The following is a 25,590-nucleotide window of genomic DNA, read 5'->3' as shown; positions in this document are numbered from 1 at the left end:
AAATATGAACGAGGCCTCACGTGCTGGAATCCACAATGACATGGTTTGTGACGCAATCTCATGGAAGAACTCGGCACAAACTTGCATGTAGGGACTGTGGGAGGGAAAGACATTACGAAAAACTTTATGGGGGAGATTAACCAAAACTGGTGTAAAGGAACACTGGCCCAAAGCAACCAATCAGATTCCACCTTTCATTTTCCAAAGGAGCTGTGAAAATGAAAGCTGGAATCTGATTGGTTGCTATGGGCAACTAAGCCAGTTCTACTTTACACCAGTTTTGGTTATATTAATTCATTGTATCACGTACGCATGCAGTGCCCCCAACCATCACACTTATGGCAAGCGACATGGGGCCTTGGCATAATATGGTGAGGTGATATTACACCTAATGTATCCCCATGGGGGTCCCATGACCAAAATATATGGCAACTGCAAAAAATATATTCAAATTCCGTTCAATATCCAAATGTGTTTGTATAGAGCTGAATGAAAAAAAAGGTGGAGCCGCAGCTGAACTCTGTCTTTGCCTTAGATGAGACAACTATGAAAGAGTTAATGGACGCACAGGTGGGGCTGAGGCTGATCCCATCACTATATAAGAGCTCATGGTAGGTGGTTAGGCATGAGGTCAGGATGGAGTGGTGGAAGTTAGTGGTCATAGCTGCTCAGATATTGAGGGCTTTAGCTGACAACAGCCATGGCCTCCAAGAACTTCCAGAGGTACAATGTGGGGAGGAGAACATGCAGATCATTGTGCCCCAGCACCTGAAGCAAGATTCCAAGATGAAGGTTTTAAGTAAGTGTTTGGTGTGTCTAATGCATGTTGTGTTAGGAGACTGTGATGACCTGCTGACTTGTACTGGTCTGTACTCCCCTTGTGGGTGACCTATAGACTGGGATGGGGGAGATGTGAAACCCCAGTTACCACAGAAGATTGTTGATGCATCTTTAGGGGTTCCAGAGGTAACCAGGTCCCACACCTTGATGGTTCATTGTCCACCCAACCACAGGGCTTGTAATAGTTATTGTACAGTGAGGGGCTGAATGTAACATCTTAAAGGGGTTGGCCACTTTCTGGCTACGGGTGACCAATGTGTATGTAAGATGACTATATTGCAACTGCTAATATAGCCATTGTTAATATTGTGTTATTTCCTATACTTCATAAGCTGTGTCCCTCTGTTAGGTAAATATTTTATGCTGTCCATAAGATGGCGGCTGATGGAGGGTCATGTGACCAGGCAATCACCTCCATGTGGTGGGTTATCTATTCAAACACCCTGCATTAAAGTCCTACCATTTCAAGAGCAGATGGCAGGGGCAGTGTATTTGAACAGAGAAGACCTCACATCATGTGACCAGGCAAATCACCGTCAGTGGTCATCTTATGGACAGGCTTTCTGTGTGGACAGCACAAAAGACTTGTCCAACAAGGGGTAATACCTCATGAAATATAATTAGACCCAGAATTTCAACAAAGACTATTATCAAGTACCATATCATCTTACATACAGTGACCAGAAAGTGTCCAACCCCTGATGTGATGGCGCCACCATGTTTAGCAGTGCCATGGTAGGACAGTGTATGTGTCTAGGTTATTGGGGGTTATTTATGAATAATTTTTATGCCAGTTTGTGTGACCCTCTTTTTGTGACTATTTTGTCACATGTGTGTTTTTGTGCTGTTTGACTCAAAGGAGTGTTTAGGAGGGGCTGTGACATTTATGCCTGGAAACAGGTCTAAATGTAGGCTAAAAACTACTTTAGCCAGGAGCTTGTTCAGTTTTTCCACTAGGCGTGTGGCCTGCTAAAGGGGCGCCTGACTCATCATAAACATAAAGCTGGTCTCTGTAAACCACCATGCCATAGTGTCATTTATCAATGTTTATCTGTTTTGTGGTGCAATCATATTTTACACACTCCTGAATTTTCTATAAGTCTCCTTCTGTAAAGGGAAGACTATTGTAATCCCTCAGAAACCAGGTCCCTGCATAACCCTCTGAGAAGCCGTCAGTGTGTGGAGCCAGGAGGCTGCGTCATCTGCTCTAGGCACAGCGTGCCCAAACCTCCCGCTATCCCACTCCCTGTATAGCCGGCAACTATAGGGTAGATGGTCATCCAGGACATATTTATGGAGCCCTATCACTTTTATTGACATGTACAGAAACATTGTATGGGGAAGAGACACTGGTAATGAGGTTTGGCCTGTTCCATGTTGTGTGCGTTTCTTTAGTTTTCTTTGAGCTTTGGGTAAGACCAGTGTAAACATTAATAAGGAAGGTGCACTACTGTGGATGCAAGCAAACAAGTCTGACTAAACCCTAAAACTGAGAATTTGGCCAATATATCCTTAAATGAAGGACATGTCTGAGCACCGCACCACGGTATTACCGGTAGCTTGGGACCTAATGCTAAATTACCTGTGCCGTATTGGTAATACCAGGAGCTAGTAGGCAAATTACAGGGGCGTAAGGTCTGCCTCACAGCAAAATTTCAGTTATCTCCAGCAAGAAGCCATGCTTGCAATGGGAAGAGACTGTTGGTCCCACCGAATACTGATAAGGCCCAGTCCTCACAGGTGCACCTAAATGTTGCCTGTGGATGAAAATCGGGCACATATAAATATGGTGCAGTCATGTGGTGCATGCAACGCTGTGTTGGAGTACTGTGCAGCTGTATGGGCCACAGCAAGCTCTATACTGAGGCCGCACTGTTCAGTGGCGTAGCTAGAAATGACTAGGCCCCACAGCAAATTTTTGAATGGGGCGCCCTTCCCCCAGTAACTTTTTCACAACCCCCTTCCTTTCATGCCTCCCTCATTCCTGTGGCTAGTAAAGATCGCTCTCAAAGACCAGGCCCGGCAGCTGTTCCATCAGTTTTCTATACTGTCACTGTATATCATTTCATTGTGTAATACTGTTTAGGGGGCCCTGACAAATCTTGTAGTCCTCCTTCTCGTGGATGGGCCCCTTCTGGGTCAGGGCCCCAAAGCAGCCGCTTCCCCTACAGCTACGCCCCTGATGTTAATGTCCGTGTGGCTACTGATCATACAGACCCACTGAACAGTGCTGTGTAACTAGAGCTCAGTGGCCACACAGTACTCGTGCTTCACAAGCTTCCCCTCCCACGAGTGTGCTATTCATACTTTCAGTGCAGACTTCGCTGGGTAAGATTCAGGGAAAATCCATGACAAAATCTCAATCTGCATGAACTACACCAGACCCCCCCCCCCCGCCCCGCTGTCCCTCTTTTGGGGGGACAGTCCCTCAGTTCTGACTAGGTGCCTCTCCTTGCTGTATAAATGTCCCTCCTTTTTGATCTGAGGTATGGACTTTCATTATTGCAGTTACGATATTTATCCAGAAGTTTGTCTGGTCCCCATATCTTATTTAATTTGAATTTTAGAAACTTCTATGTTCAGATTTTTGCATTTAATAAGAACTAAGTCTCTAGATATGCAGGATAAATAGATCTTTCACAAAATGAACAAGTGTCCCTCTTTGAATGTACAAGAAGTTGGGAGGTATGAACTACACTACAATGTGCATGTCCTCTTGGGGCACGGCTGCAGTAGAATATAAAAGGTTGGGTTCTGTTATGGCTTCAAAAACTGCATAAAAAATGCGCCTAGGTTATATAGAGGCCGGTGCCTCTTCAAGACTTCGGCGGGAACCACTGCCAGAGCAGGGGCTTTATTAAGACTGGCGTTTTAGGTGCCATGTAGTAGTCTCACAAACACATTGCTCAAGAGTAGCTGGAAAGGGCCAACCCCTCTCGGCTATAAAAATACAAATCAAAACTTGTGCTTGTGTTGGCTGTATTCTTACTTGTGTAATGGGCCTTTCCATTGGTTTTCATTGTTACATCATGATTATTGTATGCGACTAGACCCTTACAGGGGGTTTCTGGAAATAAATGATCAGTAGCTCATACATGGTATAGTTTATAAATTTGGTCTGATTACTGGCACCCCAACTTCTGGCCAACTGAAGGGTCTGACGTGTCCCCCTTCATAGTCAAGCTGCTCTGTACTCTTGTTAGTGGCTGTCCTGGATATCCTCTGTGGAACCTCTGGCACAATGGAGGGGTTAGAAAGGGGTTTCTCAATAGCAGAAGCAAGAACTAAATAATGTCTAAGCATTTTGGCACTAGCACACAGGTCTGTTCTGACAATGTATGGGTAGCCACATCTGACATTACAGCACTGCTTTACAGGAGATCTCCCTGTAGTGCTGATTCCATCTACTCACCCATGTTTCCCTTGCTTTATTTAGATAAAGATGGCAAAATGGAGCCTCTGAGAAATGACCCATCTTGCGGTATTTGGGTGACCCAGAAATATGATGGTTCTACAATTATTGGAACTTCTTATGATGGCTGCTATGTGTCTCAAACTGTAAGTATATGGAGGAGTTATCTGTAGTTCAAGAAAGTGCCACCAATTCCAAAAGTGGCACGTGCCACAGCACTATGGAGGTATCTTCTCCTAGAAGCATCACTGCAGCAGAATATGGTGCCTATAGCTCCAGAACATGGATTTGCTTGAGTGTTTTTGTATTTTGCAGTCTTCAGTGATGGAGAAATTTTTTTTTTTGTATTGACACATACTCAAATTATATATATATATATATATATATATATATATATATATATATATATATATATATATATATTTATTTTTAAATTTCCAGGACACCCACTTTGTGGTGACTCTTGGGCTCACTAAGAAACAAGATGGTGTAAAGAAAGTCACTGTGAGGAAGGAGATGACTTGTGCTGTGGGAATCTGTGAGTACAAGCCTTGCTTTAGACTGAAGTAATATCTAATGCAAATGATACCTTCTTCCTACATAAGGAATGAGCTATAAACTAATATGGACCAGTCCTGGTTTTCTTGACTTCTACAGGTGGCACTTGTATTAGGCTGGGTTCACACTTGAGCGTTGCGCGTTTTTGTAATAGTAAACGCGCGTTTGACGTGCGTTTGTGTGATTCACTACAGTGTCCTATGGCCACAAACGCCCCAAAAGTCGCTCATGTACTTTTTGGAGCGTCGGGCGTTTTACAGCGCGATCGTACGCGCTGTAAAACGCCCAAGTGTGAACCATTCCCATAGGGAATCATTGGTTTCTCCTTGTTGAGCGTTTTACAGCGCGATCGTACGCGCTGTAAAACGCTCAGGTGTGAACCCAGCCTTAGTGTTGCTTTGCCTATGGGGGGTGCAGAATCCTAGCCAGGCTACTGATGATGGAGGCCCTTCAGGCAATTCACTTATTTCCAAAAATGGGAAGCGGGAGTGTCAACATTGGAAGGAGTTGTAGCAAAGCTTGGAATGGGTCTGACTTTACTGTGATCTAAAGGGTATAAAACCTCATTCAGTGATTACAAGCTTCCTCACCTAGTGAAAATCAATTAGGAAGAACTCTATGCATTTGGCATAGAATCCAAACGAAAAAAACTGAACATACCCTTACAGACCAAGATGCCCTCATCACGTGATGCACAATGTGAATAAGCACGCTGGTTGCAGTCTGAAAAGACTAGGACATTTTTGCTGAATGGATGCATACAACTCATGGTTGATGGGGTCAATTCTGCAGAGTTACTTAGAGGTGTACTATAAGGGTAACTTATTTTAAGTACTAATTGGTTCTGTCCCTTTTTAATTCTGTTCCTTATTACCATTGTGTAATTTGCCTTGTAATCTAGTATCAATCCCCAATTGTGCCGAGAAGACCACATTCCTGAGTGATCTTAGACGTGTGCTGCACACAAGGAGGGGCTAAAAAGGTTTAAATGCTGGGGCACACATTTGGGAGACTCCTAGGTAGGATGCAAGTATTGAATTCCCCCATATTTTGTACAACCTGGGGTGTTGGTCATATGTTATAATGTGGTTGACAGCCATGTTATAGCATGATCGATGGAGTCTCCACCCCATTTAGGCTAGTGATGTAGTAGTCAGTATGACTTGTTTGCGTTATCGTATATATTTATCCAGACTTAGTAAATCTATGTATTCACTCAATTAGTTGTGGTGTTACTGAGAATACGTTAGTTTTATACTAATGAGGGCTTCAGTGCACTTTGGGGTGGGTCCTAGACCATTGGTGCCCCCCAGAACACTGCAACAGATTTTCACAAGAGTGTCTCAACCCTACCAGTATACCTGGCTTAATAGGATTAAAAAGTTGCAATGTTGCCTAATCCACTATTTGGGACTAATTAGATTTTTTTTTTTTTAATAATTTTTCTTTTGCCAGACCATGATTCTCCAATTCCAAGCCAGTGTGATTCCGTCTTAAGGCTGGACAGACTGAGCTGTACAAGTTCTCAGGACTCGTGTGAAACTATGGGCTGCTGCTACGATCCTGCTGACAGTTTTACTCCATGCTACTATGGAAACAAAGGTAAGTGTGCATGTAATCACTGTCTCTCTTGTCTCCCCCCCCCTGCAATAAATCTGACTGTATGAATATCAGGGGTCACTACAGATATCTTCAGCTACTTATATCCAGGACTGACAAGGGGACATTCTCTACATCTAGAGGGAAGGAGGTTTTTACACAAACAGGATTCTTTACTGTAAGAACAGTGAGACTATGGAACTCTGCCGGAGGTGGTGGTGGTGAAATCGCTGAGATCTAAAGGGGCCTAGAATATAATTACTAGACTTCTTCTGGGGAGAGGTTGTTGATCCAGGGAATTATTCTGACTGCCTGACAGGGTTGATCATGGCAAGTTCATTGCTACCTTCCTTTCTGCAATCTGAGCCCTGCTTCGTTCCCTCCTTCCCCTCTTGCACTGTGAGGGGGACATGCATCCTCACTGCTCAGAAGTCTGGTCCTGCTATCTTGTGTAATGGCTTGTTTGACAGGGTTGGTCCTGATGTAGTGTCCCACTAGGTAAGGAGTGGGCACTACACAAGGGTCAATTGGTTAGCGTGTACTTCTACTCACAAGGGACAGTGATATTGTATTGATTTATGCACTTAATGTAATTTACTGTGTTTTACATGCAATGTTTCCCCTGTCATATGCTTTGCAGGCCTAGTGGGGTGTAATTTGGCATTCCAGACACTAGGGGGAGATAGGGAGCCTCTAGTATAAATGTCCAGGCCCAGACAGGGAGTGGTTAGGTCATAGTCAGGAGTCTGTGGAGACAGAAGTGAGAAGGCACCAGCCCAGGAGATGCTGAGGGCCTCCTCCTGACATGCAGCTGAGCAGTCCTGGTTTCTAGCTGCACCAGGGGGCTAGATGAAGTACAGCCTGCTTGGAGACAGAGTTCATTCCAGGGGACTAGAGGAGTTACCTCGTCAGCCTGAGGCTAAGCTTAGCTCAGTTGAGATACCCCAGTAGCAGGACAGAACCTCCTGGGAGAAACCCACAGTTCTTCACCAGACAAGTCAGGATATTACAAGCAAAGATAAGTAACACTGATGAGCAGATGCCTTAGAAAAGCAAAGCAAGGATTTAATACGAGAGGAATGAGAATTATATATACATACCAAGGATTTAGGCATCCGGGCCTTGGGATAGAAAGCCAGACAGGAGTTCTAGAAAGAACAGTGTACGCTATTTCTGAGGAAAGGTACAACCTGATTCTGAGTGCATTGTGGATTTACCCTCTGAGTATCTTGCATAACCAATACCTGCCATTTTGTGGAATGAGCCTGCTTCTAAAGCTTGTGATCTAAGACTGTTACCATCTGTATGTACAAAGTTGTACTGTTAAGTAAAGCAACGTTTGGTTCACTATACCACCTGTGTACCTCACTTATTCCAACTATCAACCGGTGTGCCACCGTCAAAGGCACTGGCGTCATGAACCTTAAAGGGACCTTGCCCCAGGCACTCAAAATACCCATAACATCCAGGGCACCTCATCCACCATCAGGCCTGGTCCCTACATACAGAGTGTGCCCCAGAGGAACCGTGTCTACCTCTCCTTCACTGCCACATGCCTGCCCAGGGTTCTCCAATACAGTGAGCAACCCTCGATTGCCCATAACCGTGACCTCACTTCGCTATACCCTGCAGGTCTGGCGTGTTGCACTGACAGGTTGAGTGTCTATGGCTGGCTACCTAAGACATTTTTTATTTTTTTTTCTCTTCCCCAGTGACTGCCCGCTGTACATCAGACGGCCTCTTCTCCATTGCCCTTCCAAACACCTTGACTGTGCCCCCGCTGAACCTGACATCTGTGCGACTGCTCCAAAATGGCGGCCCAGAATGTAATCCAACAGCTAGCAATGGCTATTTCCTCCTCTACCAGTTCCCAATTTCTGCTTGTGGAACCACCTACAAGGTAAGTGGTGGTATATTAATGCCATTGTGAAAATCCATATGGAGCTGTTCAAACCATAGACTTCCTTCTGTCTGTCACTGAATTGTCCCCCTTTAATTCTTACTTCCTGGGAACTGCAGACGGGTAGGGCTTGAATTGAATGGTGTCCTGGGTGGTCTCCAATGGGGTGACCTGTGTGTGCACAAACTACATATGGTGACTAACTGGCCTCATCCAGTATGATGCTATAAATCTCCCAGATATTGAATTCATGCAGTTACCTTAGAAAAGCATGGCTAATTTATTCCAAAAAATGGTACCCCACACAACCAGGTGAGTGTGTGGTGTAATTGCAGTTCATTAAGGCCTGCACCAGTGCCCATCTGGTTGTCTTATCTCGGACAATGGGGAATAGTGCCCTGCAAGGTGGTGGGTGGAGGACTGGTCCAGTCACTACCAAGCGCACTCCCCATGACCAGCCACTGCGCCCATTCACTTCTATGGGCCCGACTGAAATGGCTGAGCCAGCGATCAGCTATTTTTAAGGGCCCCATAGAAAATGAATGGAGCGCAGCTGTGAATGTACAGTGCACCCTCCACCACTTTCAGGGCTCTGTTCTCCATATAGGTGCGGGTCTCATCAGACTGTCAGATAGGAATCGCTTATCTCTGTATGCAGGGTACAGCAAAGGGATGGTGTGTGTGTGTGTGTGTGTGTGTGTGGTGACTCTCATAGAAGTGACTGGAGAGGGACGTGCATGACCACCTGTCTACTCACAACAGCCTCAAGATGGGGCCCTGTTCTTGAGATGGGCCCTCAGGTCAGACCCACACCACTGGGCATTTGTAGCATTTCTTCTTTGGATTCCATAATTGTCAAACTTGATAACTGCTGAATTACTATCTTGTAGCTGGTTGGGGACCAGGCGGTGTATGAGAACCAGCTAGTGGCATCCAAAACCTTGAGGACCTGGAACAGTATAGCAATTACCAGAGACTCCACCTTCAGGTAACTGAACTATGGACACAGCTGTGCTCAGCAAATACTACAACAGTGCATTACTAATGTCCTGAGGACTACCTTACACCTATTAATCCAGCACCTACTCATATACCTAATACTTAACTTTTATTGATGTGCTTCTAATAATTATTGTAACCTAACTACACTTTTAAAATTCCAGTGTATCACAGTCCTTACTCATCTATTTAATTTGCTACTGGGTTTCACACTGCCACCTTCGTGGGGCAGGCTACAAATCACTGCTGCTTAACTGACTGCGCACTGCCAGTATGGTGTGAGCTCAGTGTTGAAATCCCCTTATACTGATTGGGGCTGCAACATACACTGCTAAAATTGAAGCCTCACGCTGCCCCCCAACATGTTCCCTCTTTCCCCAGCCCATAGAGAATGAATAGAGCAAAAGTTCCCATGTGTGGCCTGCAGCTCAGTTATTCTCTATACTATGGATGAGAAGACAATTTGGTAACTTGACATCCCACAGTTAAAGGGATCATGCCATCTGTTGACATCTCCTTGGTTGGAGATTCTCTGCAGGCAATTAAGAGCCCATTTTCAGATGTCTTTGGAGAATTCTGAATTACAGGATCTGTATTCAGGACGGCATCTTTTGACTTGCTCTGTGCATTAACTGCAGTACTCAACTTCTCCTGCGGAGGTACTGTAGGAAAATAAAATACTTGCTGCCAAATTCTCCTTAACTAGAGGGGCAGCAAGGGAGAGACTTGGGTGGTAGAGACTGTAATGTAAGGACTAGTCTCTGCAGTAATGTATCTGGATCTTACTTGTACTCTTATTCCACAGATTATTGGTTCGCTGTAGCTTTGCAGTTAGCGGCTTACTCCCATTGAAAGTGGATGTAGTGACCCTACCACCCCCACCACCTGTGTCAAGTATAGGACCTATTAACTTTGAATTGAGAATCAGTTTAGGTAAGATTGTGATGGCCGTGGATAAGAATTGTTGCATAAGTTCCTTAAAAGTCACTTTACATGGTGTCTGATCTGCTAGCAGGAGTAGCTGAGAGGTTTGTTATGGGGAAATGTCTTCTGGTCCTGACAGATTTGCTGCATCTTCAATCAGCCGCCACTGTGGGAGCTCAGTGCAGAGCGTTTACAGCTGAGATTCTGTTCAATAGTAACTATAAATTCCTATGTATTGAGCTCCCCCTACTGGTGGCTGCAGGAAGCTACTTTATACAATCTATGTGAAATTGTAGTCATGTAAATATGATCAGAATGATAACTATTTTAAAAAGGGGTTATTAATCAACAGATATTAATATGTAATCATTGATCAGAACTTTGGGGAGTCGCACTTTTGCATTCTGCACTGAATGTTTGCTGCATACATACTGTGAAGCTAAGAGGGGCAGGGGAACCCCATTACTAAATTTTGCTAATGGACCCTAAAATCTGCATACATCCTCAATACTAGAGCAGGCAGTCGGCTAGGAATGATCTTGCAGTAGCTGCAATTCCCTGACTCTCTGAGCAACTCCCCAAACATTAGCATATGGCAGTGTACGCCGACATGATTGTGTTCTACAGGCTTTGTGCACACTGCATCTAATCTATACGGGTGCTGTTTTGTTGAATGTATCCATATACCCAAAGGAGGCAGTGTCCTTCACATCAGGCTGGTATGCTTCAGCATGGCACATCTGGCTTTCCTATACAGCAGGGGTCACCACAATGTGTATACTGTGAAGTATAAACTTTGGGACATGCCCCTATGGATTGCCATCCCAAGTCACAGGTGTATAGCTCCTCCAGATGGATCAACTATGTGCACAGCCTAAATCTCCATAAAATTGTTTGCCCCCCATACATACAGAGGCAAGCCTGCTTGGCTGAACATGCTAGGCCTTGATTGAGGAGGAAGCCACTGACGGGTACCTGGCAGCAGATCATCTTCTGTACAAGAATTGGACATGTTGAAATCTAACTGCCTAATCCTTACCTCCCAAACATTTGCCGTTGGAAGGCCCCCATACACATTACATGAAAAAGGAGGGTTTGGACACCTTCATTAATGGTTGTGGTGTCTCAGATTTCTGAACTTCAGTCAGGACAACGATCAGGCCTGCAGCGCATGAGCTAATTTGGTGTAATATTTTCTGTCCTAGATTCCAGCTACATCACTTATTATACAGGCTCTGATTATCCAGTGGTAAAAGTCCTGAGGGATCCAGTGTATGTGGAGGTCAGAATCTTGCAGAGAAGGGACCCGAATCTTGTCCTTGTCCTACACCAGTGCTGGTCCACGCCATCTCCTGACCCTCTGAGCAGCATCCAGTGGCCAATACTTAATGATGGGTAAGTACAAATCCTTAGAGGTTCACAATTGTGTTGTAGTCTAATCCCAGACTACCATTACACTTGAAAGCTTAAAGGGCAGTAAAGGCTACAGATGTAGCAGAGATGTGTGTATTAGAACTGCTTCTATACAGGATTTTTGGCTTTATTTCCAGGTGTCCATTCACTGGTGACAACTACATGTCTGATGTGATTCCTGTAGCTCCAGGTTCTGCTTTACCTTTCCCTTCTTACTACTCGCGGTTTGATGTGAAGACTTTTACCTTTGTGGATCAGAACACAGAGATGCCTCTTGCAGGACAGGTATGACCTGAGATGCTCACTGACTTGCTACCCCAAAATACTGTACAAATGGGTAGAACACTGCTCGTGTGGCCACATGTGACAGTGTGACTCTAGGAAATTCCTTTGCTGGACCATGAGACTTCATGTAACCCTTATGTTCTAGGTATACATTCACTGCAGCGCTTCTGCCTGTGTCCCCTCTCCAAGTGACAACTGCGCTACCGTGTGTAACAGACGTAAGTTTAGTCTACAAATGCCCAACCTGATTACCTCAACTAGCATCTTTTCCTATGCAGAACTCCAAACCCCCTACTTCTCTCCACACTGATCGTGTAACATGATAAAATTCTGTCTACCTGCAGCTGCCACTAGAGGGAGCTCATTGTCTGAGAATTTACTGTACAGGTGAAACTAAAAAAATTTGAATATTGTGCAAAGTTCAATATGAGACTCACTACATGCAAAGTGAGATGTCAAGCTTTTATTTGTTATAATTTGGATGATTATAGCTTATGAAACCCCAAAGTCACAATTTTGAGGTACCCTTTGCTCAGGGGGTATAGATTGATTAGCTGACTAGAGTGTGACACTTTGAGCCTAGAATATTGAATCTTTTCACAAAATTCTAATTTTAAGCTGCATTAATGCAATTCCTTATTTGCATTACTGAAATAAATTTGCACAATATTCTAATTTGTCGAGTTTCACCTGTCTATAGCTGTAATACTTTAATTCAATTACTGCATCTTGTTTTAGGTAAAAGATCTGTCTATATGTTGAGCAATAAGAGTGATGTGGTGCTGGTGTCATCAGATGTTCCCATCTACTTTGACAACTCTCTGCCAGAGATGCAGAATGACAGGGAAGGTGAGTTGTCAACGCTGTGTGTTCTATACTGAATGCTGTGACCTAATGGCAATGCATCACATGGCCAAAGATCACAGTATGGTGATGGATTCAGGTTACATATGTTGCCAGAAGTTCTACAGGTTTGAACTTGCTAGAGGCAGGTCACGATACTACCTCGCTCATCAGGGAGATTAAGCAGTTAAACCCCACTAATCGCTTATCCTCTCTTGTGGCTAGAGGAGATTTATATATATATATATATATATATATATTATATAATATAATTTTTTTTTACACAAAAAAGTCTGCATTCCATATTTTGCAGAACAGCTGGCCCCTAATAGAACAGTCCTATCCTTGCAGACAATAATAGGACATGTTATAGATTATTATTTTTCTTTATTGCATGACACTATCTCCATTCCTTGCCCCCGCTATAAGAACAGCCCTGCTGCATAATGACTGCTCAGGGGGAAAAAAATTAAATCTTTCAAAAACCCAATGTGTTTTTCTAGATTGGAGTTTATATGTGAGAAATTCAACAGACCTTCCTTTTAACATTGATTTGTTGTCCTCCAGACATCTACGGATTCAGAATTTCCCAGCCGCAGGCTCTGATAAACGGAGCAGCCATAGCCATGGGGTTTGTGGCAGTAGTTCTTCTGACCCTGACGACTTGGGCCCTGCAGAGACAACGGAAATCCAGGTCTCTGCTGATCAGCAAGTTACCTGTGACAGAAAAGACTGTAAATATCAAGACCATCTTCAGTTAACTGTTTTGAGAATGAAATAAAACGTGTTTTTTTTTTTCCCCTAAAAACCTGGCGTAGTGCAATTATTGTCTTGCACTCCAAAATGGCATAGACCTATACATGGTGCATGGCATGAGAAAGTGCTGGTTCTCTGCAGGCCACATTGTGCAGCACTAATACAACACAATGATTGTGTCCTAACCTATATGGAACAGGCCCAGAAACTGAGTAGGGGACAGGAGTGGTGGCAGTTGTACTCATGGTGACAGTCCTCACTCTGGCACTACCTGGGCTGTGTAATGAGGTGCAACCACCTTTTCCTTGACTTTGGCCTGTTTGTTTTTTTGGGGTTCAAGGCAGGGTCTCCGTCCCTTGATGTGGTGCAATACAGTGCTGTGGCAATGTAAGGTAGCGGTGCAATGCTTTGAGACCAGGTTTAGCTGAAAATGAGTCTACTGAAGTAACTCGGCAGTTGGTACATACTTGCAATAATAGGCGCAGTCTCTACGTAATGCATAAATCAGGCCTTCACCAAGGCTGAATATAGGGAATAGAGAATAATTCCCAGACAAGCTATGCAGTCTTAACAATTATGCCAAGGTGTGACTTATTTATTTTTCTTCAATTTTGTTCTGCTCAAACTTGCACCACCAGCAACTTGGTCAGGTGGGAGGTCAGCTTGCGCACGAGGAGTTCTCATGGCCCCACCTTCTGTTGGAGGGAAGAAGCACTGATTGGATGTGGCCTAGCTGCTACAAAGACCAGGGAGAAGGACAGCCAGTTCAATTTTTTTTCCATTGGATCTGCTTGGGGATGAGCAAATCGACTTCAGATTAAACATCTGAAGGAAATTTGAATAAAACTTTTCCAATACAGTGCAGGAGCTCCATACAGTATTAGCTCCAATGAGCTAAAGTTATTGATTTGTGAAACTTTGCATAATTTCACAAATTTGTACTGTAAACATTTCCCAAACTCTGGTTTGGTTCCAAGGTACCACTTGGCACCGAACGAGAGTTCAGGAAAGGTTTTCTACAGTACAAATTTATGAAGTTATTACATTAGTCTCAGGAGACTTCTCGAAGCAGAAACTTCAGCTCATCAGAGCCAATACAGTCTAATACTGCACAGAGCTCCTGCTCCATACAGTATTGGAACAAAATTTTATGCCAATTGACTTCAGATGTTTCATCGGAAGTTGCTTTGCTCATCCCTAGATCTGATGGCATCTCATGGGCTGCAATAGAGCCATGGTATGTTTGAACACCTACGGCTTTTTTTAATACTGCACATCTTGCACAAGGCTGTGGTTGTGAGCCGGCCTTTTGGAGAAAATCCACCATATCTTGCACAGCTAGGGACAACTGAGCTTGGCTTAGGTCTTGCATGTTTTGAGCCTGCTCTCACAGTATCTGGCATCACAAAGTTCTTGAGATGACTGCAATAGATAAAGATATCTCATTTTTTTATTTTTTTTAAATGGCCATACATTGCCTTGGATCTTTGCTTCTGTGGCAATCTCCCTCCTGTCTCCCAGGTTCTGTGTGACACAATCATCTCAGTCCTCGCTCTCCACCACTTTTATCAGACAGACATGACAGTTTGGCTCCTTGGCCCCACTTCTGTATTTGACCCATGTGCAAACCCTGCCACAGCTAATACCATCAACACAGCTAGGTGTGGGGTCTACTCATTTAGAACCGATTTTTCTCATCACACATTGAAATCCATTTTTAAAATGGTTCATAGAATCTTTGCAGACAAACGGCTCCTCCTAAGCATTTTACATGATGCTTGTAGTTTTACTCCTGGCAGACAAACCAGTTACTTAAATGCAAATGAGCCAATCAGAAAATGGCCTGTGCTGTCTTGTGCCTGAATTGGATCATAGTTTAACAAGAAGCCTACTAGATCACAGAATTTTTTTTTTTTTTTTTTTTTTTTTTCTTCTAGGGCTCATGCATGTGGCATATGTATTTTACGGCCGCAGAAAATACAGATGACGTGTGCATTCCATATCTTGCGGAACACCTGGCCCCTAATAGAACAGTCATATCCTTGTCTGTAATGCGGACAGTAATAGGATGTTCTAATTTGCAGAATGGACATGGGGAAATGGAATGCACACATAATGAATGGATCTGCAAAAGAACAAAAAATGCGTTTCATGTGCATGAGTCCTTAAAACATGTTATCTTGCTAGATATTAATGTGGCATATTTATGGCGCCCCCTGCTGTTTTTATTCCTTAAAACATCCACTAAATTTGTCCATTATTTGTAAGAAACCACTTCTAGAGCGTGGATTCATATTAGCTGGGTTTCACAATAGTCAGAATCTCTGTTGCAGGTGGATACAGGTGGTCTGATTCATTAGGTGGAAGCTTTCAGAGCAAATCAAAAGAATAAAACATCTGCAGCCTCACAGAGCTGTTAATTTAGTACTGGTCATTTAATGTTTTGTATGTCCAGTGTGGTTCTTTTATGGGTCCTAAGGGGTTAGCCTACCCTGATACAGCCAGTAGAGGAAACTAAAAGGTGGACTGTTTGCAGAAAGGAGGTTGCTCACTCCATATAGCACAAGACCTGGGTTGCAGAGACCATATCTTGATCTACCAAGAGAATTCTCTATACATTGCAGTAGTGCAAATGGTGTCAGTAAGGTACATTGCAGTCTAAAATCTTAGACTTTACTGTTGAGTGGAAAATTAAGTCTCTCTTCACACTGGGACACAACCTGCCTGGTCGTACTTTTCTTTTTTTTTTTTTTTTTTTTTTTTAAGGGGTTGTCTGAGTTATGTCATGCATTTTTTAAGTGTACAGTCTTATCTGAAGATATTATAGTCTAAAGATCAATGCTCATTGCCTTTAAGTGTAAAGACAGAACCAGAGTCAAAAAATCTTTCTATTGGATTGAAATAGGCCGAGATGAGGTTGTTGAGTTCAGTTTGGGTAAAATGTTTATAGCGAACATAGTGTATTGTCTCAAATTATTGTGAGCAGATGTAGTGTATCTTAATATAATGGGTCCTACAGACATGTGTCTGAGAAATAACCATTTAAATAGCAATGTATTTTACTTCATTACAAGGTCATTAAAGAAATCATGCCTTATGGGAAACATTTGGGGTGTGAATGTCCCATTCATGTATTCCTAATTATGTTCCATATATTTGTGGTATATTTAGATTTGCAACACATCTTAACCAATGATTTATATAATGTGTCATTTATGTACAACATGGATTTCATGAAAGCTGAATATTAGTCATCCATGTGGACAAGTTAAATATATGAACCCAGATGACAAATGAGAAGGTCCATTATCGTGAATTTAAAAAGACAGTAGAAGATGGTGACCCCCAACATGTCTAGATTATGGATAATTAAAATGTCAAGAAGAAACCCTTATTACTGATGTATATTGGAGAGGTTAAGAAGGTCATGTGAATGGATTAGGTATTTAGATTTAATGTTTGAAATTATGTGGTACAACAGTGCCATCTAGAGGTAGATGGATGTCATTTTTACCAGTATTTCAAGGGTTAGAATGACTATCTGCATATGAATACACCCACCTTGTCTGATTGGAGATCCTTAATCTAGAAGGGGATTAGTTCTTAGATGACATAGGGCATAAAGTATGCATGTAAAATGTTAGACAAACTTTCAACTGACAGAACTTCAACTAAAATACAACTACAACACAAGAAAATCTTGCTACAAAGAAACATTGGCACAGAGAAAATTGCCCATAAGGATTCATCACAAAGAAACTTGGTGATGAATTTTTTTTTTCTACTGGAAGAGTTTTTGAGAACTGATCACAGCTTAAAAACCTGTTCATCCTTGACCTGATAATGTATATTTGTACTCACTAATTTTGGTATTAAGATATTTCTCTCTGCATGTAGTCAAGAGTCCCCATACTGAGGGAACTTGGTGTTAAACACCTCCCTAAGGCTAGTTGTCCGCTTAGCAAATATGCATATTGCTAATGGGAGATTGAACATTATCTGAGTAGAGGAAAAACCCTTGGGAAATTGTATTTCCATAGTGTGTGTGTGTGTGTGTATATATATATATATATATATATATTATATAAATTTAAGGTCATGGGTCAGTTATGCTTCCAGTGTTTATCCTTTTTTATATTCAATTTTGTATGATATATATTTCATTGATCTTTGGACAGTTTTATGCTGGCGAGAAAGCAATAGTGGGTTACACCACCATCTAGTGGTGGGTTGGTACTGCGTCAATTTGTCTATCCATTTATCTTATGTCTGTTTTGTATTGGATTTTACTCATTTATAAATTGCCTATATTTTTACATAAATATGTCCCTTAATTCGTTTTGTGCAATCAGTGAAACAAGATTTCTTATCAAAGAACTTAGAGGGGATATGTCAGCCTAGAGCAGGGGTGCACAGCCTGTGGCCCGGGGGCCACATGCGGCCCTTGATACCATTCTGTGCGGCCCCAACCATCTGGTAACAGACATGTATGCCTATGTCTTGTGGCTGCTCACATGCATTCATGTATTCTGCCATTAGATGGGAGTCCTGGAGGTATAACTAGACATTTATGATATAGAACTGTGTACAATACGCAATAAATACAGTATTTCACTTGTTAATACCACTTTTTAACTTTTATTTTTGGCTCTTGTTATTCCTTCAGTCTGACAATGTGGCCCCCACCCAGAAAACATTGTGGACCCCTGGCCTAGAGGATCTGATCATTTTTATATTTTTCCAAGATCTTCTTTTATATGAAAATGTATTTTATATAGAAGATAATTTGACAGTTATGAAAAATATATAGCACTGTAAATCTGGGCAGCAATATGTAACTGAGTGAAGTTTTAGGTAAAAATAATTATATTTCCCTGGTTCTCTTCTGGCCCTTTGTCATTATAGGTAAACAATCTCTGCCCCTGCTCTGCAAAGGGAGTGAATACATGTGCTGCCCTGAGTGACATGTCTGCCTGCTGGAATACTCAGCAGTATGTTGTATGTGTAGGACTACAAGTCCCAGCTTTACAATGACACTGCTGATGCACACAGGATCTTCCCCCTACCTGTTGTGCAATGCTCTGCAGAGCTCCTCTGTCAGCTCCTGTGACCAGCATTTGTCTCCTCACTGCCTGCAGCTACTCGGTAAAGCCTTCAGCCCTGAGTCTGTGCTGCTGACAGGGGGGTGATAATCCAGGGAGGGAGCAATAAGCAGCTGGGGGCATGGCCATCACTGTGACGTACTATGTACAGACACATATCTGCTCTCTCAGGCTTGTGCACAAATAATAATCAGAGCAGGGTGAGAGGCTGATATTACAGGTCATGTTGCTCAGATTTCACTGAGGGTCACTACAGATGCAATAAGCGCATGGTAAAGCGGTTACATTTGATTAGTTAGAAACATAAAAAAAAATAACCCTGACAACCCCTTTAAACCCTGTATGCCACAGTAGCGTATTATAGCTATCCTACTAAAAGAATTATAGCCAGCCTCTGATCCTAGAGAGTCAGAGTATACCGATCCTAAGCCTATACCCATACAAAGCCACCCTGGGAGAATTGCGCTTTGTGTTCTTTGTTCTGATGCTGTTGGAGTTACTACAACCCTCACTTTACACTTCAGTAAAGAGACATTTATTCTGTTACATCTGGCCTGGTTACTGTACAAATGCCCCATGCCTGACACCCACACAAAAATACTGACACCAAGAGCACTGCAAGTACCATTAGACAGGAGCCTCAACATCGGGGTGCGTCTTGGGAAGAAAGGGTGTGTCCTCCTTTCACCGCACTGGCTCTAGGGTGTGATGAGCCACTGGCAATCTCTCACTCTGGTGCTATGCAGTGGCTAAAGGGCTTTCTCCCCCCGGCACACACCCTGGTATTGGGCCTGGTGGTAGTTGGGGGTTCCCTTGACTTTATGTGGTGGTCTGGGTGGAAGGCAGGTGCAGTGGCCAGTAACCAGGCCAGTTGGCATCAATACATCTCTTTACTGAAGGGCAAAATAGCAGTAATAGTACATCCAAAAATAACAAAGCACAGTTCAAGGTATATCACAGTGCAATCTATACCCAATAGCAAATGTATAGACAGCAGCAATGATAGAGGTTGTTGTACTCCTCCCTTCTCTCCCTAAAGTCTCTTTGCAAATTCCCAGGATGAGGTGTGCAGGTTTCTGATACAGAATAAGAAGGTAGCAGGCACACTCATAAATGGGATAAATATAGTGGGTTTTTATTTGGTTAAAATCCTAAATATGTTAAAATTGGGTAAAGATATTAGAAAAAAAGTGGGTGTGGTGGTCTGGGCACTTGGTACGGGTGCCAGATGGGGGGTGACTGATATCAGGTGATCTTGGGGTAAATCCGTGGAGAATGGTGGGGAAAAAATGGGTGATATTCAGTCTGTTGAGGTAGGTGGTATGGTGTGGTGGAAAAGAGAAAGGGATGGTCGAAAAGTAGTCTTTTGTGGCTGGCTCAAATGGGTGGGATAGCCTTTCCCAGTAGTTTGTGAATAGTATAATGGTGTAGAATAAAATGGATTGGGCTAAAAGGAAAAAACAATCGAATAGTAGATGGAATAAAAAATGGAATAAAAATGGAAAAAAGTGTAGTCTTAGATAATATAGTTCGGCATCAGGTGGTCCCAAAGGTAGCGCTAAAGAGAAAAATTGAAAATGGTAGAGAGGTACTATACATTAAATATGTAGCATATTGTCCGATAGGTAGCGCTTAAAACAAAATTGCAGTGGATAGAAAGTGGTACTGTTCTGTATAATGTAAGGCCTTGTGTTTGTGGAAAGATGTATGGCTCCTGTGGGGGAACCTAAGAGGTATACTAGCACACTGAATCAGAACGTTTTGATTAACAATATAACTAGATGGTCGAATTTCTCATTCGGTTGGTTTGCTGAATTTTCCGAAAAGATTCAATCTGAATTCATGGTGAATCTCGTTAAACAGCTGTTTCTTCACTGCAAAGAGCCTGTAAAGTGGTGTAGAACACTGTCTTGCATTAACACGCATAGGGAGTCTGCTGTGGTAGTAAAACAATACTGTGAGTATGACACGCAGATGACAGGCGTCACTTCACACTTCACTCATTAGGTCAATTACAGGGCCAAAATGGACCAAATAACGCAAGAGGGCACTCAGCCTTACAGGTCAATGTTAGCACCAGGTATAATGAACCATGCAGAGGCAGCAGCATCATGAGACCACAGAGTGGCCCAGTGACATAGTAGTGGTTGAAAATCCTGGTTGATCCACGCCTGATTCATCTTCACAAAGGTCAGTTTCTCCATATTTTGGGGTAACTACGGCCCCCGCCACACTAAACACCTGCTCTGATGCCACACTGCTGGCAGTGAAGAAAAGCTTGTCCAGGTTAAACTTGGCCAGTTGCGACCACAAATAGTTTGGCTGCCCAGTAGTCCAAGGGATCTTTGATGTGGGTTAGCAGGGTGCACTCCATGTATGCCACTAGGGTTGTGCGAATTGACTTTGGATAAAACATCTGAAGTCTATTTCCATAAAACTTCATTCTAATACTGTACAGAGCAGGAGCTCTGTACAGTATTAGAATGTATTGGCTCCGATGAGCCGAAGTTATTGCAGAGTTTAGGAAATGTTTTTTTACAGTACAAATTAATTTATGAAGTTATCGCGAGAAGCAATAACTTTGGGTCATCGGAGCCAATACATTCTAATACTGTACGGAGCTCCTGCTCTGTACAGTATTAGAATTAAGTTTTATTCAAACTGACTTTGGATGCTTCATGCAAAGTTGATTCGCTCATCCCTATATGCCACAACCTGCTGGTTCAAGTTCTGCTCTGTCTACCTGTGGCTGCTGGTGAGTAGTTTCTTCAGTAGGCGGGTGAAGAAAACTGCTCATCAGCGACTCTAGACTTAAGTTGCTGCTGATGGAGCTGGTACTGCTCCTGCCCCCCCCCCCAACCCTACCAGCAGCCATGGCAGTGGAACATGCGTGCAGAGAGCCCCCCCGGTCAGACCTGCGCAAGGATGGGCAATGGCACACATAGGCAGCGGCCAACTGACTACATAGGATGTCTCGATAGTAGTTCAGTTTGTTCTCTCTCTCAGTGGGTGTAAAAGTACCCACATTTTGGACCGGTAGCGAGGGTCTAACATGGTGGAGATCCAGTAGTCATCCCTCTGCCAAATGGTGACAATTCGGCTGTCACTACGCAAGCAACTGAGCATGCATTGGGCCATTTGCGTGAGGGACTCCCTGCCTCCATCTCGACTGCATATCGCCACGGTGTGTCTCGGTCATCTGCCTAGTCTTCCTCAACACCCTGTGCCTCCTCTGGCTGCTCTTGCTTCTCCTCTCCGGTCACCTGTGTAGAAAAAAATACTGCCATTGCTCTACTCATTTGGCCGTGAGATGTAGTTGCCACGTCCCCTGGCCAGCCAGATTTAACTGCATCTGTTGCAGCACATGAATCAGTGGAATGATGTTGTTCATCCCGTAGTCCTAGCAACTGACAAAGTGGCCTCCTCAAAGGGTCTGAGCAAATGGCAGGTGTCACGCATGAACTGCCACTGGCAGTTACACAGGAGAGTACCTCTGTCCACCTGTATCATCAAGAAATCTTTTAAGGCCTTTCTCTGTTCATATAATCGGTCCAACATATGGAGGGTGGAATTACAATGGGGGGAAAACGTTGCATATTAGCCTATGTTGGGGGATGCTGCAGCTCAAGGAGGGGTGTGCTTTGCGGTGTACGAGAAGGGGTATGCATGCAAAGTTTCCTGGCCATTTTTAGGATGTTTTGCAGATGGGGTGAAGACTTCAGGAACCGCTTTACAACCAGCTTGAACACGTGCGCCATGCAGGGCGCATGGTCCAGCCCTCCTTGTTCTTCCCATTGTCGGTCACAATGGTTCTGATTTTGAGTTGTCAAGGAGGAAGCCAGGATTCGATTTCTTGATGAAGGACGCGGAGCAGTTCCTCCCCTGCGTGACTCTCTTCGCCCAGGCAAACTAGGTGCTGAGCAGCGTGACACCCCCGTGCCTTGCACATGTGGTATGCTGGAGGAGCATTGTGAATTGTCCCTGCAGTGGAGGAGGCAGGAGCGGACATTGTCGCAGTACCAACGGCTTGAGAACGTGCAGGTGGAAGTGGCGTTACTTGGCCAAGTTGCTGGTGTGGCTGGGCAGGAGCCACATTTACCCAGTGGGCCTTAGGCCTTAAAGGGCATATATTGTCCTTCACCGTAGTTACAGCTCTTCACGTCGGCACTGCCGTGCACTTTGGCAGACACCGACAGGCTCAAGGACTGGCCCACCTTCTGTTCTATATATATATATGTGTGCAGGGCTGGTACAGCCTTTTTTGCAAAGAAGTGACAGCTTGGGACTCTCCACCTCGGCTCAGCACAAGCCATCAGTTCTCTGAAAGGTGCAGAGTCCACCACTTGGAAAGGGAGGGACTGCAGCACCAGCAACTTGGACAGGAGCACATTCAGCTTCTGCGCCATTAGACGAGTGCACGCATACTGTTGTCTCTTGGCAATCGCTTCGGTGATCGATTGTTGACAGAATGACTGACGAGGAGCAGGAACATCAAGACCAGCAGATGATGGGAAAGACAGACAGCTCCCTTTAGCTGAGGTGGTGGAGCTTTGACTCTATGAAATTAAGTGCGTGCTACTGGGTGATTCAGTGGTTGCTGCTACAGGCTGGACTACCACATCGGAGCCATGGTCCTCTCAGGCCACTTTATGGTGATGCTGCATATGTTGACGCAGGGGCTGTGATACCAACATTGGCATCCTGGCCACGCTTCACCTTCTGCCCACAAATTAGGCAAATTGAAATATGGATTATCAGAACTAGCAGCAAGTGGATACCCCAAAGAGAGGATATAGCGGGCGCTGCAGAGTCAGCCAGCCATCTCGGCCACAATAAATACTAGTAGAAATATGAAGGTCAGACATAGTAACAGAATATGCATATGGGAATAAATAACCCCAGTGAATTAAGTCAAAAGGACCAACCAATCTTAGATGTAAGATATAAAATAAGCCGAGAGACAAACCAACCCTGCAGCGTCCTTCTCCCAATGCCGTTCCGCCACACCTGCCTTCTTCCGGGGAATGTTACTTTGCTTCTGAATGGCAATTTTTTTCCTGATTAATAACCCCCCCCCCCCCCATCCCAAAAAAAATAATCACAATTCACCGCTGTACGGCAATTAAGACATATATTTTTGTATCTGATTAATAACCCCCCCAATTATTATTTTTTTTAAATAAATAACAATCACAATTCACCGCAGAGCAGATAATTGGAAGTAGGTTTATTTCCCTTCAATACACCTCATAAATGGCTGTAGTACAATGAAACTTCACCGCAGAACGGCAATTAAGACATTTCTTTTTTTGGGGTGTAGAAATAAGAAAAAGAATACATCTTAATTGCTGTTCTGCGGTGAAGTTACATTGTACTACAGCCATTTACGTGGTGTATAAAAAGTATATATACGTACGTTCCATTAGTCGTTCTGTGGTAAATTGTAATTGTTATTTCTTTTTTGGGGGTGTAGAAATAAGAAAAAAATACAACAATTACAATTTACCACAGAACGGCTAATGGAACATACGTATATATACTTTTTATACACCACGTAAATGGCTGTAGTACAATGTAACTTCACTGCTGAACGCCAATTATGACATATATTTTTTCCTTATTTCTACACCCCAAAAAAAAGAAATATAACAATCACAATTCAACGCAGAACGGCTAATAGGACGTATGTACAGTCCTGATCAAAAGTTTAAGACCACTTGAAAAATGGCAAAAAATCATATTTAGCATGGCTAGATCTTAACAAGGTTCCAAGTAGAGCTTCAACATGCAACAAGAAGAAATGAGAGTGAGACAAAACATTTTTTGAGCATTAAATTAATTGAAAATAACGATTAAACTGAAACAGGCTGTTTTTCAGCTGATCCAAGTTTTAGGACCACATGCCTTTAAAAGGCCAAATCTATGCAAAGATGTTGATTCATTGTCATTTTCTGTCAGGTAGTCACACGTTGTGATGGCAAAGGCCAAAAAACTCTCCCTTTTTGAACATGGTCGGGTTGTTGAACTGCATAAGCAGGGTCTCTCACAGCGCGCCATCGCTGCTGAGGTGGGACGCAGTAAGACAGTCATTTGGAATTTCTTAAATTCTTAAATAATCCTGAGGGTTATGGAACAAAAAAAAATCAAGTGGAAGACCCCAAAAAATGTCATCAGCACTGAGCCGGAGGATCAAATTGGCTGTCTGTCAAGACACTGGACGATCCTCGACCCAAATTAAGGCCCTTACTGGTGCTGACTGCAGCCCCATAACCATCAAACGGCATCTGAGACTGAAGGGCTTCAAAAACAAAAAATATCTTCAAAGACCTCGTCTCCTTGAACGCCACAGAACTGCTCTTTTGGACTTTGCAAGAGAGCACCAAACATGGAACATTCAAAGGTGGAAGAAAGTTTTATTCTCTGATGAAAAAAAAATTAACCTTGATGGTTTCCAACGTTACTGGCATGACAAGCAGATCCCACCTGTTTTTTTTTCTACGCGCCACAGTGGAGGGGGCGCCATAATGGTCTGGGGTGCTTTTTTCTTCAGTGGAACAATCGAGCTTCAGGAAGTGCAGGGGCGTCAAACGGCCGCTGGCTATGTCCAGATGTTGCAGAGAGCATTCCTCATGACTGAGGCCCCTCGTCTGTTTGGTAACGACTGGTGTTTTCAACAGGACAACGCTACAGTACACAATGCCCGCAGGACAAGGGACTTTTTCCAGGAGAATAACATCACTCTTTTGGCCCATCCTGCGTGTTCCCCTGATCTAAATCCAATTGAGAACCTTTGGGGATGGATGGCAAGGGAAGTTTACAAAAATGGAAAACCGTTTCAGACAGTAGATGGCCTTCGTGCGGCCGTCTTCACCACTTGGAGAAATGTTCCCACTCGCCTCATGGAAACGCTTGCATCAAGCATGCCGAAACTAATTTTTGAAGTGATAAACAAAAACAGC

The 25,590-nt window shown here is 43.4% G+C and overlaps 1 protein-coding gene across 1 annotated transcript; it reads left to right on the top strand.

Annotated features, from left to right (window-relative positions):
• The first annotated feature begins 636 nt into the window (after positions 1–636).
• On the top strand, positions 637–13,534 carry LOC122931334 (zona pellucida sperm-binding protein 4-like). Its single transcript, XM_044285399.1, has 10 exons — positions 637–799; positions 6,266–6,412; positions 8,122–8,309; positions 9,200–9,297; positions 10,114–10,241; positions 11,438–11,627; positions 11,783–11,930; positions 12,076–12,148; positions 12,669–12,779; positions 13,341–13,534. The coding sequence occupies exons 1-10, from the start codon at positions 637–639 to the stop codon at positions 13,532–13,534; spliced, it is 1,440 nt and encodes a 479-aa protein (XP_044141334.1).
• Positions 13,535–25,590: the final 12,056 nt, after the last annotated feature.

The sequence above is a fragment of the Bufo gargarizans genome, chromosome 3 (genome assembly GCF_014858855.1).
Source record: "Bufo gargarizans isolate SCDJY-AF-19 chromosome 3, ASM1485885v1, whole genome shotgun sequence".
NCBI lineage: Eukaryota > Metazoa > Chordata > Amphibia > Anura > Bufonidae > Bufo > Bufo gargarizans.
Note: the sequence above shows the minus strand (reverse complement) of the source record. Positions and strands in the feature narration are given on the sequence as shown.

What these genes read in the sequence shown, in the direction of transcription:
- LOC122931334 (XM_044285399.1), top strand. Translation starts at nt 637, where the DNA reads ATGGAGTGGTGGAAGTTAGTGGTCATAGCTGCTCAGATATTGAGGGCT. An exon ending in TTCCAAGATGAAGGTTTTAA is followed by an intron (nt 800 to 6,265) that starts GTAAGTGTTTGG and finishes TTCTTTTGCCAG; the next exon opens with ACCATGATTCTCCAATTCCA. An exon ending in TGGCCAATACTTAATGATGG is followed by an intron (nt 11,628 to 11,782) that starts GTAAGTACAAAT and finishes CTTTATTTCCAG; the next exon opens with GTGTCCATTCACTGGTGACA.